Source organism: Dasypus novemcinctus, chromosome 17, assembly GCF_030445035.2.
Source record: "Dasypus novemcinctus isolate mDasNov1 chromosome 17, mDasNov1.1.hap2, whole genome shotgun sequence".
Taxonomy (NCBI): Eukaryota; Metazoa; Chordata; class Mammalia; order Cingulata; family Dasypodidae; genus Dasypus; species Dasypus novemcinctus.
The window spans coordinates 81,951,045-81,972,918 of record NC_080689.1 but is presented as its reverse complement, the minus strand read 5'-3'; the positions used below and the strand labels follow the sequence as shown (position 1 = coordinate 81,972,918).

At 39.9% G+C, this 21,874-nt stretch overlaps 1 gene segment (V, D, J or C); it reads right to left on the bottom strand.

The window, feature by feature from the left end:
• LOC131273778 (immunoglobulin kappa variable 3-20-like) overlaps nt 1-14,023 on the bottom strand; it is a 1,006,205-nt gene extending 992,182 nt beyond the window's left edge. Inside the window, 1 exon segment of the V gene segment in view lies at nt 13,896-14,023. Within this exon segment, the coding sequence occupies nt 13,896-13,977 (82 nt within the window).
• Between the last annotated feature and the right edge of the window lie 7,851 nt (nt 14,024-21,874).

The window sequence follows — 21,874 nt, the reverse complement described above, 5'->3', positions numbered from 1 at the left end:
GCCTCTACAATTATAGTGAGCAACATTAATACACCACTATCAACTTTGGACAGAACATCTCAAAGGAGAATCAATAAAGAAACAAAGACTTTGAACAATTTATTAGAGGAGATGGACCTAATAGACATGTACAGAACATTACACTCAAATACAGCATGATATACATTCTTCTCAAGTAAACATGGATCATTCTCCAAGATAGACCACATGCTAGGCCACAGAAAAAGTCACAGTGAATTCAGAAAGATTGAAATCATACAAAATAATTTCTCTGACCAGAATGGAATGAAGCTGGAAATCTGCAAGACCCCAGAGACCTAGATTTGGCAACAAGATTTGGAAGTTAAACAACACACTCTTAGAAAAACAGTGGGGCAAGGAAGAAATCTCAAAACAAATTAATACCTATCTTGAAACAAATGAAAATGATAACACAATACATCCAAACTTATGGGATGCAGCAAAAGTAGTACTAAGAGTGAAGTTTATAGCCATAAATTCATACATCAAAAAATAAGAAAGAGCTAAAGTTGAAAAACTAACTGCACACTTGGAGGAATTAGTAAAAAAAACAACAACAAACTAACCCCAAAGGGGATAGAAAGAAAGAAATAACAAAGATCAGAGCAGAACTAAATGAAATAGAAAATAAGAAAGCACTTGAAAATATAAACAAAACCAAGAGCTGGTTCTTTGAGAAGATAAATAAAATTGACAAACCCTTAGCTAGACTAACAAAGACAAAAAGAGAGAAGATGCAAATATACAAATTAAGAAATGGGAAAGGAGATATTACCACTGGCCTCATAGAAAAAAAGGCAACCAAAAGAGGATATTTTGAAAAATTATATGCCAACAAGAAGGACAAATTCTTAGAAACACATAAGCAGCCTACATTGAAAAAGGAAGAAATTAAGAATCTCAACAAACCAGTCCCAAGTAAAGAGATAGAATCAGTCATTAAAGACCTCCCAACTAAGAAGAGCCCTGGGCCAGATGGCTTCACGGGTGACTTCTACCAAACTTTCTGGAAAGAACTAACACAAATCTTGCTTAAACTCTTCCAAAAAATCAAGACAGAAGGAACATTGCCTAACTCAGTCTACAATGCCAAGATTACTCTAGTACCAAAGCCAAACAAAGACAACACAAGAAAGGAAAATAACAGACCAATCTCTCTAGTGAATCTAGAAGCAAAAATCCTCAAAAAAATACTTGCTAATTGTATTCAACAACACATTAAACAAATTATACACCATGACAAAGTGGGATTCATTCCTGGTATGCAACAATGTTTCAACATAAGAAAATCAATTAATGTAATACATCACATAAACAGATTGAAGGAAAAAATCACATAATCATATCTATAGATGCAGAAAAAGCATTTAACAAAATAAATACATTGCAAAAGATCAGAATAGGAGGGAACTTTTTTTTATTTGTATTTTTTTAAATTATTTATTTATTTTTTAAAATTACATTATGAAAAATATGAGGTCCCATTCAACCCCACCGCCCCCGCCCCCCACTCCCCCCACAGCAACACTCTCTCCCATCATCATGACACAATGCGGAACAGCAGAATATACCTGTCTACATATAATAACATGACTTCGGGAAGCTGTTTGACCTAATGTAAGGGGGAAATGGAAAGGAGAAATGAGATTATAAGGCTGTGAGTCTCTAAAAAAGAGTCTGGAGGTTGTCAGAAGGAATACCCCTATGTACAACTGAACAGAGTCTAAGAGACAGATAAGGTAGATACAACCCCAGGTATTGGTTCTTTTGAGGGATAAAGAGACCCACGGGTTCTATGGTCATGGCAGAAGGGGTTCACTGCCATGACAGATAGCCCTTCTTTGGACCTGGTGTTTCTGCGTGATGGAATTGGACTCAGAGGGGATCTCTTTTCACAAGACTTGCATGCTACTTTATTGGAATTGTAGTCGGTGCTGGGTTTAAGATATATGTAGGAGATTTGAATCTCTGGACTGATAATATGACACCCAGGCCCAGAGCCTCAACAGACTTCAGCTCCTACACTTTGATTTATTGGACTTACTCCACTCAGCTAACATGGAGTTGAAGAAGGTCAACCACCACAACATAGGAGGGAACTTTAAGAACATGATAAAGAGTATATATGAAAAACCCACAGCTAACATCAATGGTGAAATCCTAAAATCTTTCTCTCTAAGACCAGGAACAAGACAAGAATGGCCACTATCACCCCTCCTATTTACATAGTCTTAGAAGTACTTGCAACAAAGCTTCTAGAACTTATGAATGAGTTCAGTAAGGTAGCAGGTTACAAGATCAATGCATAAAAGTAAGTAGCATTTCTGTACACCAATAATGAGCAATCTGAAGAGGAGATAAGGAATCAAATACCATTCACAATAGTAAATTAAAAAATCACATACCTATGAATAAATTTAACTAAAGAGGTAAAAGACTTATACACAGAATACAACACAACACTGTTCAAGGAAATCGAAGAACATAAATAAATGGAAGAATATTCCCTGTTCATGGATAGGAAGACTAAATATTATTAAGAAGTCCATCCTACCAAAACTGATGTACAGATTCAATGCAATCCCTAGAAAAATCAATACATCATTCTTTAATGAACTAGAAAAACTAACTATGAAATTTATTTAGAAAGGAACGAGGCCCTGAATAGCCAAAGTCATATTGAAAAAGAAAAATGAAATTGGAGGAACCACACAACCTGACTTCAAAATACACTACAAAGCTACAGTAGTGAAAACAGCATGATTTGGGCACAAGGATAGACTCACTGAGCAACAGAACCAAATTGAGAATATAGATATAGATCCCCATATATACAGCCATATGGTATTTTACAAGGCCACCAAACCCTCTCAACTGGGAGAGAATGGCCTCTTCAACAAACAGTGCCTGGAGAACTGGATATCCATATGTAAAAGATGAAAGAGGATTACCAACTCACACCTTATACAAAGATCAAGTAAAGATGGATCAAAGACCTAAATATAAGAGCCAAGACCATAAAGACCTTGGAAAGCAATGTAGGGAACCATCTACAGGAATTTGTAATAGGAAATGGCTTCATGAACTTCACACCAAAAGCACTAGCAGCAAAAGAACAAATAGATAAATGGGACTTCCTCAAAAGTAAAGCCTTTGCACCTCAAAGGAGTTTGTCAAGAAAGTGAAAAGAGAGCATATACAATGGGATTAAATATTTGGTAACCATATATCTGATAGGAGACCTATATCTTGCATATATAAAAAACTCCAATATGTTGAAAAGAAAAAGAAAAACAGCCCATTTATAAAAAATGGGGAAAAAATAGTTTGGCACTTCTCCAAAAAAGATATAAAAATGGTTAAAAAAAAAGATGAAAAAATTGCTCAAAATCACTAGCTACTAGGCAAATGCAAGTCAAAACAACAATAAGATAACATCTTACTCCCATAAGACTGGCAACTATCAAAAAATCAGAAGACTACAATTGCTGGAGAGAATGTGGAGGAAAGGGAACACTCATTCATTGCTGGTGGGAATGCAGAAGGATCCAGCCATTCTGGAGAACAGTTTGGCGGTTTCTCAAAAATATGACTTAGATTTGCCATGGGATCCACCAATTCCACTGCTGGGTATATACCCAGTAGAACTGAAAACAAGGACACAACCTGATATGTGCACACCAAAGTTCATAGCAACACTGTTCACTATTGCCAAAAGTTGGAATCTACCCAAATACCCATCAGCAGAAGAATGGATAAATAAAATGTGGTACATATATACAATGGAATACTACTCAGGTATAAGAGCAAATACAGTACAAACACATGTGATAACATGGATGAATCTTGAGAACCTTATGTTGAGTGAAGCAACCCAGGCATTGAAGGACAAATACTACATGAACTCTCTGATAAGAAATAAGTAAACGAAGCTGTCTCAGATAGCTAGAGATAGGGTAACAAACTTAAAGGTAATTGGGGTTAGAGAAAGGTTGTAAGCTGAAACCTATATGGGTGAAATCTATGATAAGCTGGAGGTAAGTATTTGTACAGGGAAGGGATAAAATGGGGGCATATTGAAAATTTTGGGTGGGGCTTTGTGGGCTTCAGGGGTGCTAGGGATGGGAGGATGGGTCAGATGGCCCAAGAAATTGAGGAGATTGTGGGGGGAACATTTGAACATAGGAGATTTTCAGGTATGTGGTTGAAATTGCAATGTAGAGAAAACACTTTAGAAAATATAATACATAAGGTTACTTGTTTAAGATGCTTAAGGGGGGGGCATGTGACATGGGGCAAGCTTCTAGGGAGTGTGTGAGTGCTCATTTTGTCATAGTGGGTTATATCATTGGGTGGAGAACCATAAAATGAAAGCAAAAGTACACCCACATCCTGGGGAAGACTAATGTTCTCAAACAGGGGGAATTGTATCTCTTGAGAGAATTGGTAGCATCCAATGGGTTAGGGCAGTCAAGTATGTCAAGCTCTTAACATTGTTGCAAGTATCTCTGAATATGGCCCTTCAAGTAATGAGGATTGATTGTTATGGTGGGCCCTGTGGGGAGAGGAAAAAAGGTGTTGGATACATGGAATCAGTGTAACCATGGAGCAATGGAAGTTTTCCACAAGATCATGCAATGATAAATATAGGACATGTTAAATTATACCAAAAATGTATAAAAGACTATAGGCTAAAATGTAAGCCATAATGTAAAACATAAGATAACTAAAAATTTAGAAAATTGTATAGTCTAAAATATAAACCATGATGTAAACCCAAATGGAACCATGTTTAAAAGCTATTGTTTCAGTATCTGTACAGCAGCTGCAGCAAATATAATACGAACATGTAAAAAGATCATTGTTGGGGAAGGGAGTATCATATTTTATATATGTGAATTACTGTGATCCAAAAATTTGTGAAGACAAACTTAATACTTAGAAAAAGAAAAAAGAAAGGATGTAGACACTGAGGAAGAAATGGAAGAAATTGCCTTGTCACTCTACATACAGGGCAACACTTACAGCAGTTATGAAAGGCAAAATGTCAGAAACAAAGCTTTTAATTTTTTAATTTTTTGATACCCCAATTTATTTTTCTTTATTTAATGTTTCTAAATTACTATGTATTCTGTATCTAACCTTTAAACCCATCACTATATTCCATTTTTCTATTAATGGAACCTGGCAATATATTGGGCTTCCTTTCTGAAGAAGTTTTGGACCACAGAGAGGTTCAACGATGGTGGGGGAGGAGCACTTGTGTGGGCTGTTATTGGTGAGGGGCACATGGTGGGAAGGGAATTCTCCAGGGCATGTATACAGGGTACATGTAAAGGCTTGGATATTTTCATAGTGGTTACAGTTGGAAACGAGAGACGAGAGAGTGCTAAGTTCATGGCCAGGGGAGCTCTATCACATTCACCAATGCAACAGCAACAATCCCCCAAGTGCAATGTCCAGGACCAACAAAGATGGATGGTCCAACAGTGAGCCCTTGATACTGATGACTCCGATTACGAGCCTGTGTGCCTGAAATATGAACTATGCCTAGAGCTGCATGGTGCCTAAGAGTTACCTCCTGAGAGCCTCCATTTTGATCAAATATGGTCACTCCCTAAGCCTAACTCAGCATTTAGATGCATTGCCTTCCCACCAGCATGAGACATAAATCCTGGGGATGAGCCTCCCTGGCACCAAGGGATTACTACCAAACACCAACTGATGATGTAACTAGAAAAAGAACTTGTTGAAAGGGGTCAACTCAGACTTGCAGAATATCTCAGCCTAGATGTAATATCAGGTGTTAAAAACTGCTTTTTGACTTTGTATAAAAGGGGGAAATGGAAAGGACAAGTGAGTTTACATGACTATGAGTCTCCAAAAAGAGCCAGGAGGTTATCAGAGGGGTCACACTTATGCACACCTCAGCAGAGTCCAGAGACAGATAAAGTAGATACAATCTCAGGTATTGGTTCTTCTGAGGGCTACAGAGACCCACAGGTTTTATGGTGATGGCAGACAGAGTTCAGTGCCATGTCAGTTGGCCTTACTTTGGATTTTGTGTTTCTGTGTGATGGAGCTGGACTCAGACATGATCTTTGTTTACAAACCAGAAGATTTTTGAGAACATTATATTATCAAAAATACTGCCAGCTGAGCTGAAAGGGACAATAAGAGGATAAAATAAGAAGGCTGTGGAATTACAATATTCTATTAACTGATAAAACTATGAACTTTCAAAAACCCTTTGAAGAAAAACAAATTGTGATACCTTACTTTGCCAGATGGCTATCTTAGATAGTACAGAATGGGATGGCTTGAACACTGGAAATTTATAGGCTCACAATTTTTAGGTTAGGAGAAGCCAATACTGAGAAAACAGCAAGGCAATGCTTTCTCCCCAAACTCTACAACATTCCACTGCTGGTTACCAGAGATCCCTCAGGTTCCTTGGCTACTATCCCTGCCTTGCTTTCGTAGCAATGTCCTCTCCTTTCTCTTTTGGTTTCTGTTGACTTCTATCTTCTGGCTCCTCCCTGTGCATTCTATATTTTTGAATGAATGTATCATGCTTACAACAGAATGCAATGATCTGGATTAAGGCTCCTTTCAATTAGGTGGGTCACACCTTACATCAAATAACATATTCAAGGTCCTGCCTACAATGTGCCCGCACAGACAGGAATACTGACAATGATTAAGAATATGTATATAATAAAATCTACACCAGATAAGACAGAGGCCAGCTCTGCAGGGAGAGTTATAACAAACATGGGCTCAGAGGCCGGAGACCTGGGTACAGAAACCAAAGCCCGAGGTCCAGAGGGCAGAGATGAGTCACCAAGGACAATCCATAGGTCATAGAGATGACCCCAGGCAATGAACCTAACAGAACTTCAGGATTTCAAAATTGCTTGGGAGCTCTGCTTCCTCTCTTCCTTTCATCCTACCCCTGTTGGAGTCAGGATCTCTGCAACATTTATACTATGCCTGCCGCATCAGGGTATTTTGGAATCAGTAAAATTCTTTTCTATTTGCTGTTCTACAGAGAGAAATGAATTTGCCCCAGATTGGATCCTACTGAGATCCAATGCCTCAATGCCTACTGAGGTATTGAGCTAGGCCTGTAATATACAATCAGGGAATGCAGAGCAGAAGGGCCTGCCCCAAGAGGGTCCGGTAGGTAAGGAGGGAGAGTGACAGACAAGACCTTCAGAGGAGATTGTGAACCTGTGTGGGCAGGATTATACCTTTATGTCAGATATGGAGGACAATAGCATTGACCAGAGGAAGGGAAGGAGGAGGAGAGGAGTCAAAATAGGAAAGTTTAAATAAAGGAGGCACAGGGAAGAGGTAGTTGATCCTTCAGGGAATAAAACACTCTGAAATGGGCTTTCATTTCATCTTTTTGATCATGAAAATAGCCATCAGAAGAATCTAGAATTAGTCTGCCAGGTGGTAAAAGACATGTGGTACAGTCAACTCAAAGTCAGGCTGATGGCCAGCTAAGGAGCATGTGAAGGAGATCAAAGATGATTGAGCCTAGAACACAGACCTCAGGGCCCTGCCAGATAACTATACACCAAGAGAAGGCCCAGATGAGTCAGCCAGGCCCCCATATGAACAGACTGCACAGCTCACCAAAAACTCACCAGCTAACGCTTTATGACACTGGTGTTGGGCATGATATCTTACATGAGAGTGGCTAACTGCTATAGTTTCATCTTTTAAATTGTTATTCATTGTTAAGCCACAATCTCCTCCCCAGACTTATTTTTCAGCCTATCACTAAAAAATGGCATAATGTACATTTTTCATATGTGTTTTTTTCTCATCAAATACAATGATAGGAGGGATTTTTGCAACTTACAGAGCACCCACTTAATAAATGTTTCTTGAGGGAATGAATGACATGGATCCAATGATTAAAATACCTCTCATTAGTAAGAGTAAAGAGCAGTTATGTGTATCACAGTGTTTGGTGTATTCTCCTGTTTGATGAGACATTCGTGAAACTAAATTTCATCCACCAACATATTTATGAAGAAACCTCAGAAATAATACTAGAATAACTGCAGTATTCCAACAGCACACTAAGAATAATGTGTTAATTAAAATTTATCCAGGGAAGCCGATGTGGCTCTACTGACAGAGCATCCACCTACCACTTAGGAGGTGCAGGGTTCAAACCCAGGGCCACCTGGCTCCTGCGGTAAGCTGGCCCAAACACAGTGCTGATGGGCACAAGGAGTGTCAAGCCACACGGGGGTGTCCACTGTGTATGGGGACCCCAATGCACAAGGAGTGCACCCCAAAAGGAAAGCCACCCCTTGCAAAAAAAGCACAGCCTGGAGAGCTGATGCAGCAAGATGATTAAAAAAATGAGACAGATTTCTGGTGCCACTGATGAGAATACAAGTGAACACAGAAGAACACACAGGGAATAGATGCAGAGAGCAAACAATGGGGGGAAGGTGGGGATAAAGGAGAGAAATAAATAAATAAATAAAAGAATAAAATAAAAGAATAATAAATAAACTTTATTCAAATTGTTCAGGTTACAGAAGACTTAAGAACCATGAATTCCTTCAATGCCAGAGGATGGTAAGAGAGAAAGTTGACAATTGGTGAAAGAGTTCACAAGGAAAGTTCTCACACATTTCTAGAAGGTTAAAGCTGAAGAATTAAAGAGTTACCATGAAAGAATGAGAATAGCTGAAATAGATGGAGAAAAGAAAAAGGGCTTTACAAAAGGAGACAGACTTTCAGTTATTCTAGAAATATTTTGATATAGACTGTTCTAGTTAGCCAGACAAAAATGGGCTGGCTTCCAAAAGAAGTATTTATTAACTTACAAGCTTAAAATTTTGAGGCTGAGGAAATTGTCTAAATCAAGGCATCATCAGGCAATGCTTTCTTCCCAAAGTTGAACTGCCAGTGATGCTAGAATCCTCTGTCACATGGCCAGACACATGGTGATATCTGCTTGTATCTTCTGTAACTTCCAGTTTTCATTGCTTCAGATTTTTGCTGCCATGGCTTTCTCCTTCTTTGTCTGAATCCCATTCTCTTATAAAAGACCCAAGTAAACGGACTGAGACCCACAGTGATCCAGGCATGAACTGAATTTAACCTACTCAAACGGTTCCACCTACAATACGTTACACCCGCAGAATGGATTCACCTTAAGATCCACATTACTGAGGTCCACCTGCTTCACACCATCAAACATACATATATTCTATTTGAATTATTTTTTCTTTTTTAAACAGATGGAGCATACAACATTAGGTAATATTGTAAAGAATAAAATTATATATATGTTATTTCAAATATATGGGAATAAGATGAAGTAAACACAGACCTTATAAAAATATAGAAAACATTTAATTTTTGGCAAGTTTTATGGTTCAACCATTTCATAAGAGAACTATACAAAGAGCATGACAATCGCAGGAATATAAAGCTCACTAAAATCAACATATGTCATTGGCTGAGCATCATCCCTTATAACTTAAGAATTCTTCAATGAGTATAGTATATTAAGGCACCCACAATTATTATTTGATGAAAATAAGAAATGAAAATAGTTATCTAAATAAAAAAAAAAAGCAAGGTAGAGGAGCAAATCAAATCATCTTTTGTGACACTGAAAAGAAAGATTTGGATGGCAATGTGTCCAGGGAAGAGAGAGTAAGGGAGGAAAATGACCTTCCACAGGGGAAGTTTTGCACATGAAGGATCAAGGATTTAATCTTGGGAAGCACCAGAATTGGAGGATGATGTGGGAGAAGGAAGAAGATGGACGGGATAAGGAAAGAAGATGATGAATTTTTAAACATTAAGGAGATACACACAATGGGAGAAAATATTTGGCAACCATATATCTGATAAGAGACTTATAACTTGCATATATAAAGAACTCATATATCTCGAAAACAAAAAGATAAACAACCCATTTTAAAAATGGGAAAAAGATTTAAACAGACACTTCTCCAAAGAAGAAATACAAATGGCTAAAAAGCACATGAAAAAATGCTCCAAATCTCTAGCTATAAGGGAAATGCAAATCAAAACTACAATGAGATACCATCTTACTCCCATAAGATTGGCAGCCATGAAAAAAACAGTAGAATACAAATGCTGGAGAGGATGTGAAGAAAGAGGAACACTCATCCATTGCTGGTGGGAATGCAGAAGGATCCAACCATTCTGGAGGACAGTTTGGCGGTTTCTCAAAAAATTATCCATAGATTTGCCATATGACCCAGCAATACCACTGCTGGGTATACACCCATCAGATCTGAAAACAAGGACACAAACTGATATATGCACACCAATGTTCATAGCAGTATTGTTCACTATCGCCAAAAGTTGGAATCAATCCAAATGTCCATCAGCAGATGAGTGGATCAATAAAATGTGGTATATACACACAATGGAATACTACTCAGCTGTAAGAACCAATACACTACAATCGCACGTGATAACATGGATGAACCTTGAGAATCTTATGTTGAGTGAAGCAACCCAGGCATTGAAGGACAAATACTATATGACCTCAATGATATGAAATAAGTTAACTGCCTCAGAGAGCTAGAGTCTAGAAAAGTGGCTTACAGGAAATCGGGGGGTGGAGGAAGGATGTGAGTTAAAGTCTGCAGGGGTGGAATCTGTGATGAGCTGGCGGTAAGTATGAGCACAAAGAAGGGACAAAATGGGGGCAAGGGGTTACCTTCCAGTGGGTTTTTCTGGGTTTGAGGGGGGCTGGGGATGGGAAGAGGGGTAATATGGTCCAAGAAATAGGTGGGAGGGACGGGCAACATACGAACATGGGAGAGTGTCAGAAGTTCATTGAGAACTAAATGTTGAGTAAAACGTATCAAAGTATAAGTAGGAGGGTTACCTGGTTAGGACGCTCAGGGGGTATGGTCTGATGCGGGACGGACTCCAGAGGGAATAGCTGAAGGCTCATTTTGCCAAGGTGGGTTCTACCATTGGGTGGGGTGAACCCATATCCTGGGGAAGACTTATGCCGTCGAATAGAGAGAACTGTATCTCTCGTGAGAAAGGACGGCTCCCAGGGCATTAGATTGGCAGGCGTTGTGGGCCCTAAGGGGAGGGGAAAATGGATGTGCAATGGATGGAACAAAGATAAATAAGGGGGCAAAAGAGGAGTTATGTGAGAGTACACGAGGATGAATATAAAACAGCTAATATTACACCAAAAACACATAGGGGACGACAGACTAATAATGAAAACCATAAGACAAAACATAGGATAACTAAAAAATTTAGAAAACTATACAACCTAAAGTATGGACCACATAGTAAGCACAAATGTCACCTTGTTTGAAAACTATAGTTTCGGAATCTGTACATCAGTTTCAGGAAATATGATATGAATAAGTTAAAAGATTATTGCTGTGGAAGGGAAAAGGTTTTATGGTGGATCTGGGGAAATACTATATATTGTATATATGAATTTCGGTGATCTAAGACTCTTCTGAAGCTGACATTATGTTGGGATTCACTTTACGGGAAGTTTTGGATTACAGAGTGGTTCAACAATGGCAGTGGAGGAATACTGATATGGGATGTTATTGACAGGATATATATGGTTGACAGGGAGTTATACAGGGCATATGCCCAGGGTATATGGTAATGTCTATATATACTCATAGTGGAAACAATTAAAAACAACAGCTGGGGGGGTACTGGGCTCCTGGCCGGGGGGTCACTGTTGTGGGCCCTGGGAGAGCAGCGGCATTCCTCCAGGTGCAACAGCAAGAACCAGGAAGGAAGGAGGGCCCAACAGTGGGCTCTTGATACTAATGGCTACACTTTTGAGCCTATACACCTGCAATAAGAACAAGGCCTAGAGTAGTATTGTACCTGGGGGTTCCCTCCTGACAGCCTTCATGTTACTCAAATGTGGCCACTCTCACAGCCAAACTCAGCGTGTAGATGTGATGCATGGGACATGACACCCGGGGATGAGCCTCCCTGGCACCGAGGGATCACTACCACATACCAGCTGAAGAAGCAACTAGAAAATGACCTTGAATTAAAGATTCAATGTGGAACAGCAGAATATACCTGTCTACATATAATAACATGACTTCGGGAAGCGGTTTGACCTAATGTAAGGGGGAAATGGAAAGGAGAAATGAGATTATAAGGCTGTGAGTCTCTAAAAAAGAGTCTGGAGGTTGTCAGAAGGAATACCCCTATGTACAACTGAACAGAGTCTAAGAGACAGATAAGGTAGATACAACCCCAGGTATTGGTTCTTTTGAGGGATAAAGAGACCCACGGGTTCTATGGTCATGGCAGAAGGGGTTCACTGCCATGACAGATGGCCCTTCTTTGGAGCTGGTGTTTCTGCGTGATGGAATTGGACTCAGAGGGGATCTCTTTTCACAAGACTTGCATGTGACTTTATTGGAATTGTAGTAGGTGCTGGGTTTAAGATATATGTAGGGGATTTGAGTCTCTGGACTGATAATATGACACTCAGGCCCAGAGCCTCAACAGACTTCAGCTCCTACACTTTGATTTATTGGACTTACTCCACTCAGCTAACATGGAGTTGAAGAAGGTCAACCACCACAACATGGAGCCTAGAGTGTCTACAACTAGAAGCGGGAGGAGTGCATCCAGTACCCATGTGGAATCTAAGCCCTCACTTGACATAGGTGTGCAATGGACACAACCAATCCAATGTCCACAGAGAAAATGTGGAATGGGTGTGGGAACGGTAGCCATGGGGGCTGCTGGGTGTGGGGAACGGGAGGAAGAGATGAGATGTGGAGGCGTTTTCGGGACGTGGAGTTGTCCTGGATAGTGCTTCACGGACAATTACGGGACACTGTAGATCCCCCCAGGGCCCACTGGATGGAACGTGAGAGAGTCTGGGCTATGATGTGGACCATTGACTATGGGGTGCAGTGATGCTCAGAGATGAACTTACCATATGCAATGGATGTGTCATGATGATGGGAGACAGTGTTGCTGTCGGGGGAGTGGGGGGCGGGGGCGGTGGGGTTGAATGGGACCCCATATTTTTTTTAATGTAATTTAAAAAAATAATAATAATAAATAAATAAATAATTTAAAAAAAAACATTAAGGAGATACAATGAATAGAGAATCAATCCATCAGACTATAAAGTTTAAAAGACCTTAGCCTAGAGGGTCAATTCAGTCTTTTGATCTGGCAAAGTGAAAAAAAGATTTCCATGGTACAGTCCCCTAAAGTATGTGGTTTCTCAGACAGATGAGGGATGAAAACATATTCAAGTCTATTTGAAGAGGAAGCAGCTGGTGCTGCAAAACTCACTGCTCTACAGCCCTGGGGAGGAGGTTTGTGTTCGAGGTTGAAGCACTGTGGGAGGTGAGTTGTCATACTGCTGACAGTAATAATCACCCAAATCTTCAGGCTGGAATCTGCTGATGGTGAGAGTGAAATCTGTCCCAGACCCACTGCCACTGAATCGATCAGGGACTCCAGATGGCCGGTTGGATGCTCTATATATGAGCAGTTTAGGAGCCTGTCCTGGTTTCTGGTGGTACCAGGCTAAGTAGCTGCTAACACTCTGACTGGCCTTGCACTTGAGGGTGACGGTCTCTCCTGCAGATGCAGCCACAGAGCCTGGAGACTGGGTCATCAAGATGTCCCCACTGGCACCTGCAACCAGAAAAGAACATAGAGCATAATTTAACCACAAGTGTGTAAAATATGTATCTAATTGTGGGTTTTCTTATTTAGCATATATATTCAGATCTGCTTTAGATGAAATAGTTTACTCACTCTGCATGTTAAAACCATTCTCCAAACTTATAAAGATAATACCTTTCTAAACCTCTCACCTGAGGGCCAGAGTACCAGCAGAAAGAGCAGTTGGGAATGTGACATCATTTTGCTCACCCGTCTGATGTACAAAGTCCCCATCTCCAGGGAAACTGCATTAATAGAGCTCTGAGCAGACAACCAAGTCCCTAGGAGCATATGCAAATCAATAGAGAGTATAAAGGCAAATGTACCTGCGCAGTGAGTTGTGAAGATAAATAATGGATGGAGATAAAAATACCATGACCACAGGAAATGTAACTACACACCTGCAAAGGGCAGGAAATCAACTTAGCACTACAATTTAACAATATTCAGCACAATTCAGAAAATGAAATATTTTATCTGCAATTGTACTCTTTCACATCAACTGCACCCATCTTGAAAACAAAAGGAATTTGTAAGAAAATACCTGCATCTGTAAGTGTAATATCAGAACTTAATTAATTGTTATAAATATGGTGCCAAAACGTAGGTGGAATATACCCATATAATCGGATATATTAAGATGTAGTGCACATATGGTCTATCTATCTCAGTCTATTCTATATTTTAATATCCCTAAGGAACCTCACTTGATATACCCAAAAAAAGTCCTCTGTATTGCCCTTAATACAATATTACTCCCAGAAAGGAGTCATCAAATATTTACAAGTCACCCTTAGGACTATCATTTAAGTCGACCACTTTCTAAAATCACTGATGAAGTGATTAGCAGACCTGAAGTGTAACACCGCCACCTAGTGGTCATAGGTAAAATGGCTTCAGCTCCCAAGGTCAGATAGAACATTTCTTCATTTATTCCTACACAAAACTGATGATACTTTTAGAATTATGCAAATAATAATATCATGAACACTTCTAAGCATAGGACATTAAATTATGAACAAGTAGAATAATTCGTTTTATTGGGAGATTACACAGTAAACAAGTAACTTTTCTAAAACCTTTACTACCGTGCCTCTCTGTGACTTCCTCCTCTGTTACTCAGGAAAGTTAGGGCCATGTGAACCTGGTCCATTTCAGGAGCAACCCTCTGCATGAACAGTCAGAGGTAAGAGAAAATTTAGGACACTTTAACAATTATATGGATAAAAAATTCTGCCACTATCATGAGTATATCTTTTCCTGCAGACTTTTTCCAAAGCTCCTGAGCTTTCCCATGCTGTGGAATGTCCTAAGGCATGTATCGTTCTAATTCTAATTAATAAGTTCATTTTCTGTAGTTTTTCTCCTTATGAGCACTTTACCTTAGGAGAGTGTCCCCTCCCAGCATTCAGGAATGGTGCTGGAGATGCCCACGTCATCAGGGAAGGCATTCCATCTCATCAACAACCCACCCTGTTCTTAGACCACCAAGTATCTGTGTTTAGATTATGTTAATAATTAATTCAGGTTTATTTTTACACCCATGTATTTTTTCCTACTCTTCCATGAAGTTGCATTTAATAAACATTCTTAAGTTTACTTACTTCGCTTGAATTTCTACTCCTTAATTGATAGGTTTCCTGCATCAGGGCAATATAATTTCCTTCCCGTTTTTACACACATTCAAAAATTTAAAGTCACCGTGGATGACAGGATGATAAAACAGGATGTGTCCTGTGAAAGGTAACTGGCCCAGAGGGGACCACATAAAATGCGGAGTAAGGAAACATTGTATTCAAGTAGGGGACAGTTGCCCTAATGCGTGAATACAGGAGGGGGCTGTCCTTCAAAGCCCAGTGAAGAGCACTTCAGAAAATGAACAGGACTTGGGAAAAGATGGTCCTGGGTATTTAAGAAAGACTAACGAAACAGAGTGTGAAAAGCAGAACAGGCATGATCCAGTAGGAATATTAATTCGATGAAAGGTTGAGGCTTAGGTTATGTACTATGAGAATCCATGGAAAAAGAGTTAGAATTAATTTTTTATTTTAGCAGATACTTCTGGGTCATTTTACAAGCAATAACACTACAAAGATGCAGATACAGTGGAAGCCACTAACGTTTCAGTGCAGCTGGGAAACTAGCTTTTCTATCATCTTCTTCCCTGAAGTCATATAATGATTTTAAAAAGTGAAATTTTCCAAATGCTCTCCCAATGCCAAAGATCCAATTTAGGCCCAATCAATCTTTGGTAAATGACTTAAAAAGAACACATTGTGGTAAGTAGAATTCTAAAAAAGCCTGGGGACTTCTGCCCCTGTTATGTACACACCTTCTCTCAGTTGTTGAAACATTATTCAGGTGCTGCTGTGACGTGATTTTGCAGATATCATTAAAGCTGTTGACTTTAAGAAGGGGGGTCCATTAAATCTTGCTCTGCTGGTCAGAGAGAAAGAGCCCAGAGAAATTCATAAATAATTAGTATTTGAAATGGAAGAATACATATGAAGTTGGCTGTGGAGTTCCAGGAACCATGTGGCAAGGAATGTGGGCAGGCTCTGGGAGGAGAGAGCTGACAGCCAGCAAGGACATGGGATCTCAGCACTGCCACTTGATGAGCTGATTCTGCCAAACCCTATGAGCTTGGAAGAGAACTCTATGCTCTGGATAGAAGGCAGCCTTATATAACCATGTAGGAACCTGAGAAGAGAATCATGAACATTGGACCCAGACTCCTGATCTACAAATCTCTGACCTAATAAATTGCTTATTAGTTATGAAAAGAGAGAAAAGTGATATATATATGTGTGTGTGTATTAAAATAAACCACATGCTAAAAGGAAAGTCATAAATCCAGATATAAGAGTTATCATCCCGTTTAGCTCATAGCTGAATGGTGTCCACACAGGTCTCTTCTCATGAAATGTGCTGTGCTTTATCCCCCTTTCACCCATAGATGATTTCCTGATGTGTTACCACATCCACAGGGTCAGAATTCAATACCGTGCTATGAAAATACAGGTAAAAGCAGAACTAGCTTTGAAGGTGGTGAGGAAGTGTCCCCTCTGTTTCCATGGCAATGATCTATGACAACTGAAGAAATTCTAGACAGGACTGTTGGTAAGAGGGCAGTGAACTGGGAACATCCCAGGTAGACCTGAACCAAGCTGCTGTCTTCACATTTGCTTAAATCCTGGAGTGCTTCAGATTCCTAAATGTGGATGACTCCTTCCTTCTACATGAGACAGAATGGTAGTGTTGCATTTTGTCTTGATCTAAGTGATAAACTGTCTTATGCTTCCATTTATTTAGAATTTATAATTCTACATATTTTATTTAATTTTGTATACTCCTGTTGTTCAAATGACCAAAAAAATCTTAATTAATTATAGATAAAATCAATTTAGCAAGTACATTGTCTGGGCTCAGCTTACCCTTCCCTATTAACTTACCAGGAGTCAGTAAAGCCTAGTGCTGTTGTTGCAGACATGAAATCAGGCTGATCGATATATGAGACACAATTCACATGCAGCCAGATCTAATATGCTTGAGGGTTCTCAAACAATTCTACAGTATCAATGGAATTCTTTTTCCCCAGTATAGATTCCCCAATGAATGTGCTCAGTGAGTTTGGGCATGAATGGATGAAAGTAATGTGTTAGCAAATTCATAACATGAAGGCAACATTAATCTTTAAACTTGAAATTTTGAGGCGTGTTGCCAAATGCATAGAATATTGATGTACAGAATAAAAGATAATGCTGTTGCCTTAAAATGGGAGCAATGCATTAGCAGTGCCCAAGACATTTATGAGTCACACACTATTCCTGCAACAGATTCATGGAAACCAAATGCATGTGGTGACCTGGATTTTAATCTGGAAGGGGCACAGGAGAAGAAAAAAATTAGATACATCTGAATGAAGTCTGGAATATTGTTACTAAATTTGTACCCATGTAAATGTCTTAGTTTGACCAATGTACCATGATTATGTAAGATGTTAACATTAGGGAGAAGTGGGCAATGGTGTGCAGGGAATCTCTGGACAGCTTCTACAACTTATATATGAATCTAAAATTATTCAAAAACAAAAACATGTTTAACAAAACACGAGGAGAGAGATCTCAGTATAGCTGAATGAACACTGTATTTAACCAAGTGAGGCCTGAAATGATGAAGTCTTGTCCTATACTAAAGCCAGAGCCCATCTGCAGTGACATTAAAATGCTTGCTCCAGACATCCAGCATCTCCCATGACAAGTAAGAGCTGCACAACTTGAAATAGTGACTTTTTGACTCCTGATTTTCCTCACCTCATCTGACCCTTTGTTCCAAACAAAACTACCTTAGAGCATACTCTTCAACCAAGATGTATGTCCTAAGGGTAGGCAAAAAGGTTTTCTCAGGGGTTCATGGCCAAGAATAAGTTTAATGGAATACATTTCTAGATCTATGTGTTCTGCTCAGATTCTTTCTTAAATTGGATCTTTCAAGAACAGTCAAGTTGTGCTGCTGATTCTCCTTTCCCACCTCATGTGCACGATCACCCTTAACTGCTTTAATAAGATAAGTGAACAGTCACTCATCTTACCATAGGCATTTCCATGGGATCCAAAAAAATATACAGCAAGAAATGCAGGGATTTTTCAGAGATCCACGTGGGTCAACATACAGAAAGTGAATGGCTCTAGAAACTGGCTACTCTCCTGTGGTGCTAAATATTCCACACCCAACAAACTGAAAGAAGATCTACTTGAGGTTTTACACCAAATATTCCAACTTGCAGTCATCAAAATTCATCGCTTGAGTCCACCTTGTTTATTCTTGTCTCTTCTGTCTTTTAATAACAACCTGTTTGAAAACTTTCCATTTACTAATTGGATCTAGATAAACAGTACAAGTTTGAATTTCCCACTTTTTGAATAAAGGGATTAAAAATTCCCAACTAATTTTGAATATAATTTCAGAAAAATTTACATGATTTCTTTACAAAATGTTCATTAACATCGAAAGCACCTTGGTTACTTTATGCATTTAAACAAAGGCTCAAAGTTTTTTGGAAATTAACCTATAACTAACAAAGAGAGAAGCTGTGGAACGGATTATTTTGTTTTTATTCAATATCAAATTGTCTAAGTCCCTATTCAATTACTCTGTGTGTGCATGTGTGTACAGATATCTGCACTTAGACATATATATATTTTTTAATATATACGTATTATAATATTTATGTATATAAACATTTGTAAAGTTTGATCACTATAATTTCCCTTTGGGTGAATAGAATAACACAGGTTTCTTGGATCAAAGTACGAAGAAGTCTCTACCAAAATCAAATAAAAGAAAATCTCATCACCTTTCCATTCCTAAATTGGAAAGAAAATTATTCTTTTTTTTTTTGTCTTTATTCATTTTTTTTAACACCACGTTTTGCTTTGCAGAAATTTGTCCTATCATATCCACACACACATAGATCAGTTTTCTTCAATATTGAAGTTTTTATTTAATTTACAATAGTATTAATAAGAGGAGACATTGGGCCTCCAGCAGAATTAATTTTAAGAACCTTTTTCTCTCCCCTTCCACCCAGAATTGATGCCCACAGAGAACCTCAGAATGTGAAATCGGGTCACTGCAGATGGAGTTAGTTAAATTAAGATAAGGCCGTCCTGGAATAGGGGACCCAATCCAGGGGCTCGTGTCTTTCTAAGGAGGGGACGAGGAGACTCGGAGCCACGGAGGAGGGCGGTGTGAAGACGGGCAGAGAGGCAGGGGCCCCATGCCAGGCACTGCCCAGGACTGGCACCCCCGGGCATGGAGGGGCTCTCCTCACAGCCTCTAAGGGCCCACACTGATGACACCAGGATTTTGGACCCCGGCCTCAAGAACTTTGAGGAAGATGCCCTTGGCTTTGCTGGTGTGCTCGTGCAGGTGTTCAAACATGATGGAGAGTTCAAATATTCACAGATAAACAGAAACTAAGAGAGTATGCCATTAAGAAACCTGCCTTTCAAGAAATACTAAAGGGGGTTCTGAAGGAGAAAAGAAAAAAGCAGGAGAAGCATTATTGGAGGAAAGTGTAAGAACAACAAAAACGCAAAAATAGAAATAAAAACAACATATGAAATACACAGATCCAATGAAAATATGGCTAATGTAAGTAATTCCTGTGTGGCGCTGGCCCATGTGCAGTGCTGATGTGCATAAGGAGTACCCTGCCACGCAGGGGTGTCCTCTGCAAAGGGGAGTCCCACGTGCAAGGAGCACTCCCTGTAGGGAAAACCGCCCAGCGTGAAAGAGAGTGCACCCTGCCCAAGAGTGGCACTGCACACACAGAGAGCTGACACAATCAAGGTGACACAAAAAAAAGAACCAGATTCCCAGTGCCGCAGATAAGGATAGAAGCAGTCACAGAAGAACACAGTGAATGGACACAGAGAGCAGGGAATGGGTGGGGGGGAGGGGGCAGAAATAAATAAATAAATAAATCATTTTTAAAAAACCTCATCTGTCAAGAAACACAAATTGGCAGTATGCTTAAGGAAATATGACCCATCTATATGTTGCCTACAAGAAACTCACCTTAGACCCAGGGATTCAAGGAAGTTGAAAGTGAACAACTGGAAAACAATCTTACAAACAAACAATAACCAGAAAAGGGCAGGACTAGGTATACTAATATTGGACAAAATAGACTTTAAATGCAAAACTATTGTGAGAGACCAAGATGGACACTACATATTAATAAAAGGGGTAATCTTTCAAGAATAGAGAATAATCATAAACATTTATGCACCTAACTAGAGCACCTCAAAATATGAGGCAAACATTGGAAAAACTAAGTGAAGGAATAGATGCCTCTCCAATTATAGTGAGGGAATTTAATACAACATTATCACCACTGGGCAGAATATCTCAGCAGAAAATCAGTAAAAAAACAAAGATTATGAATAATATAAATGAGGATCTGAAACTGATAGACATACACAGAACGTTACACTAAAATACAGCAGGATATAGATTCTTCTCAAGGGCATATGGATCATTCCGTGAGACATACCACATGCTAGACCACAGAAAAGTCTCAATAAATTCAGAAAACTGAAATTATCCAAATAATTTCTCTCGCCACAGTGAAACTAAAGCTGGATATTTGCAAGGGCCAGAGAACCAGATTAGGTGCAAAGATATGGAAGTTAAGCCAACACAATTTAGTAAAAGAGTGGGTCAAGGAAGAAATCTCAAAAGAAATCAGTAACTACCTTGAAACCAATGAAAATGACAGCACAACATATCAAAATGTATGAGATGCAGCAAAAGCTGTACTGTACAGAAAGAACTAACACAAATCTTCCTTTAAAACTTCATAACCGTTTTTTTCCGGCAAGATGGTGGCAGCGTGAGCTTGCCTGGTAGTGTCTCTGCAGGGGGCGGCTGGGCAGCGTTGAAGGCTCTTTGGGACCGCGCTGTTTCGGGGATTTTTGCTGGTTGGAAGGTGTCTGGACGTCAATTCGGTGGGAAGGTAACAGAGAGGATACGTCTATAATATATAAACGGAGGTCCCAGCTGGGCGCGGGAAGTTCCCTCCTTGGGTGGGCGGAGCCGCGGTAGCGGGCGCTCCGGCAGCTCCGGAGCCGCGGCGGCCAGGGTTTTTGTTTTTTTTTTCCTTATTCTAGAGGCTTTGTGGTGCTGAAAAATTCGCGGATACTGGGCTGGCTGGTGAGGGATTGTTGGGACAAGACTCCTTTGCAGATTGATTTGCGGAGACAGACGGTGTTTCCCTGTGAAGCGGGGGACGTTTTAGCCTCTGGACAGGGAGACTTCCGCCTGGAGCCCCATCCCCACAGGTCCGGCTACCGATCTGCAACGGAATTGGATTTTGGACAATAAGGGGACACAATTGGGAGACTGTTGTAGGGTGCAGTGAGAGAGGAGGACACGTCTGGAAGCAGATTGGGGAATATTTTGCGAAGTTTGGGATTTAGGATCTTAGAGTCTGTTTTCGGCGTTTCCAGCTGAAGCCCACCCCACCCGGCGGGGCTTGGGATCTGGGTCATTGAACTGGCCGTGGTGTAGAGGCGCCCTCAAGTGGCCGTTGCGTGGGAGCACAGGGAGGGAGCTGTCCAAAGGC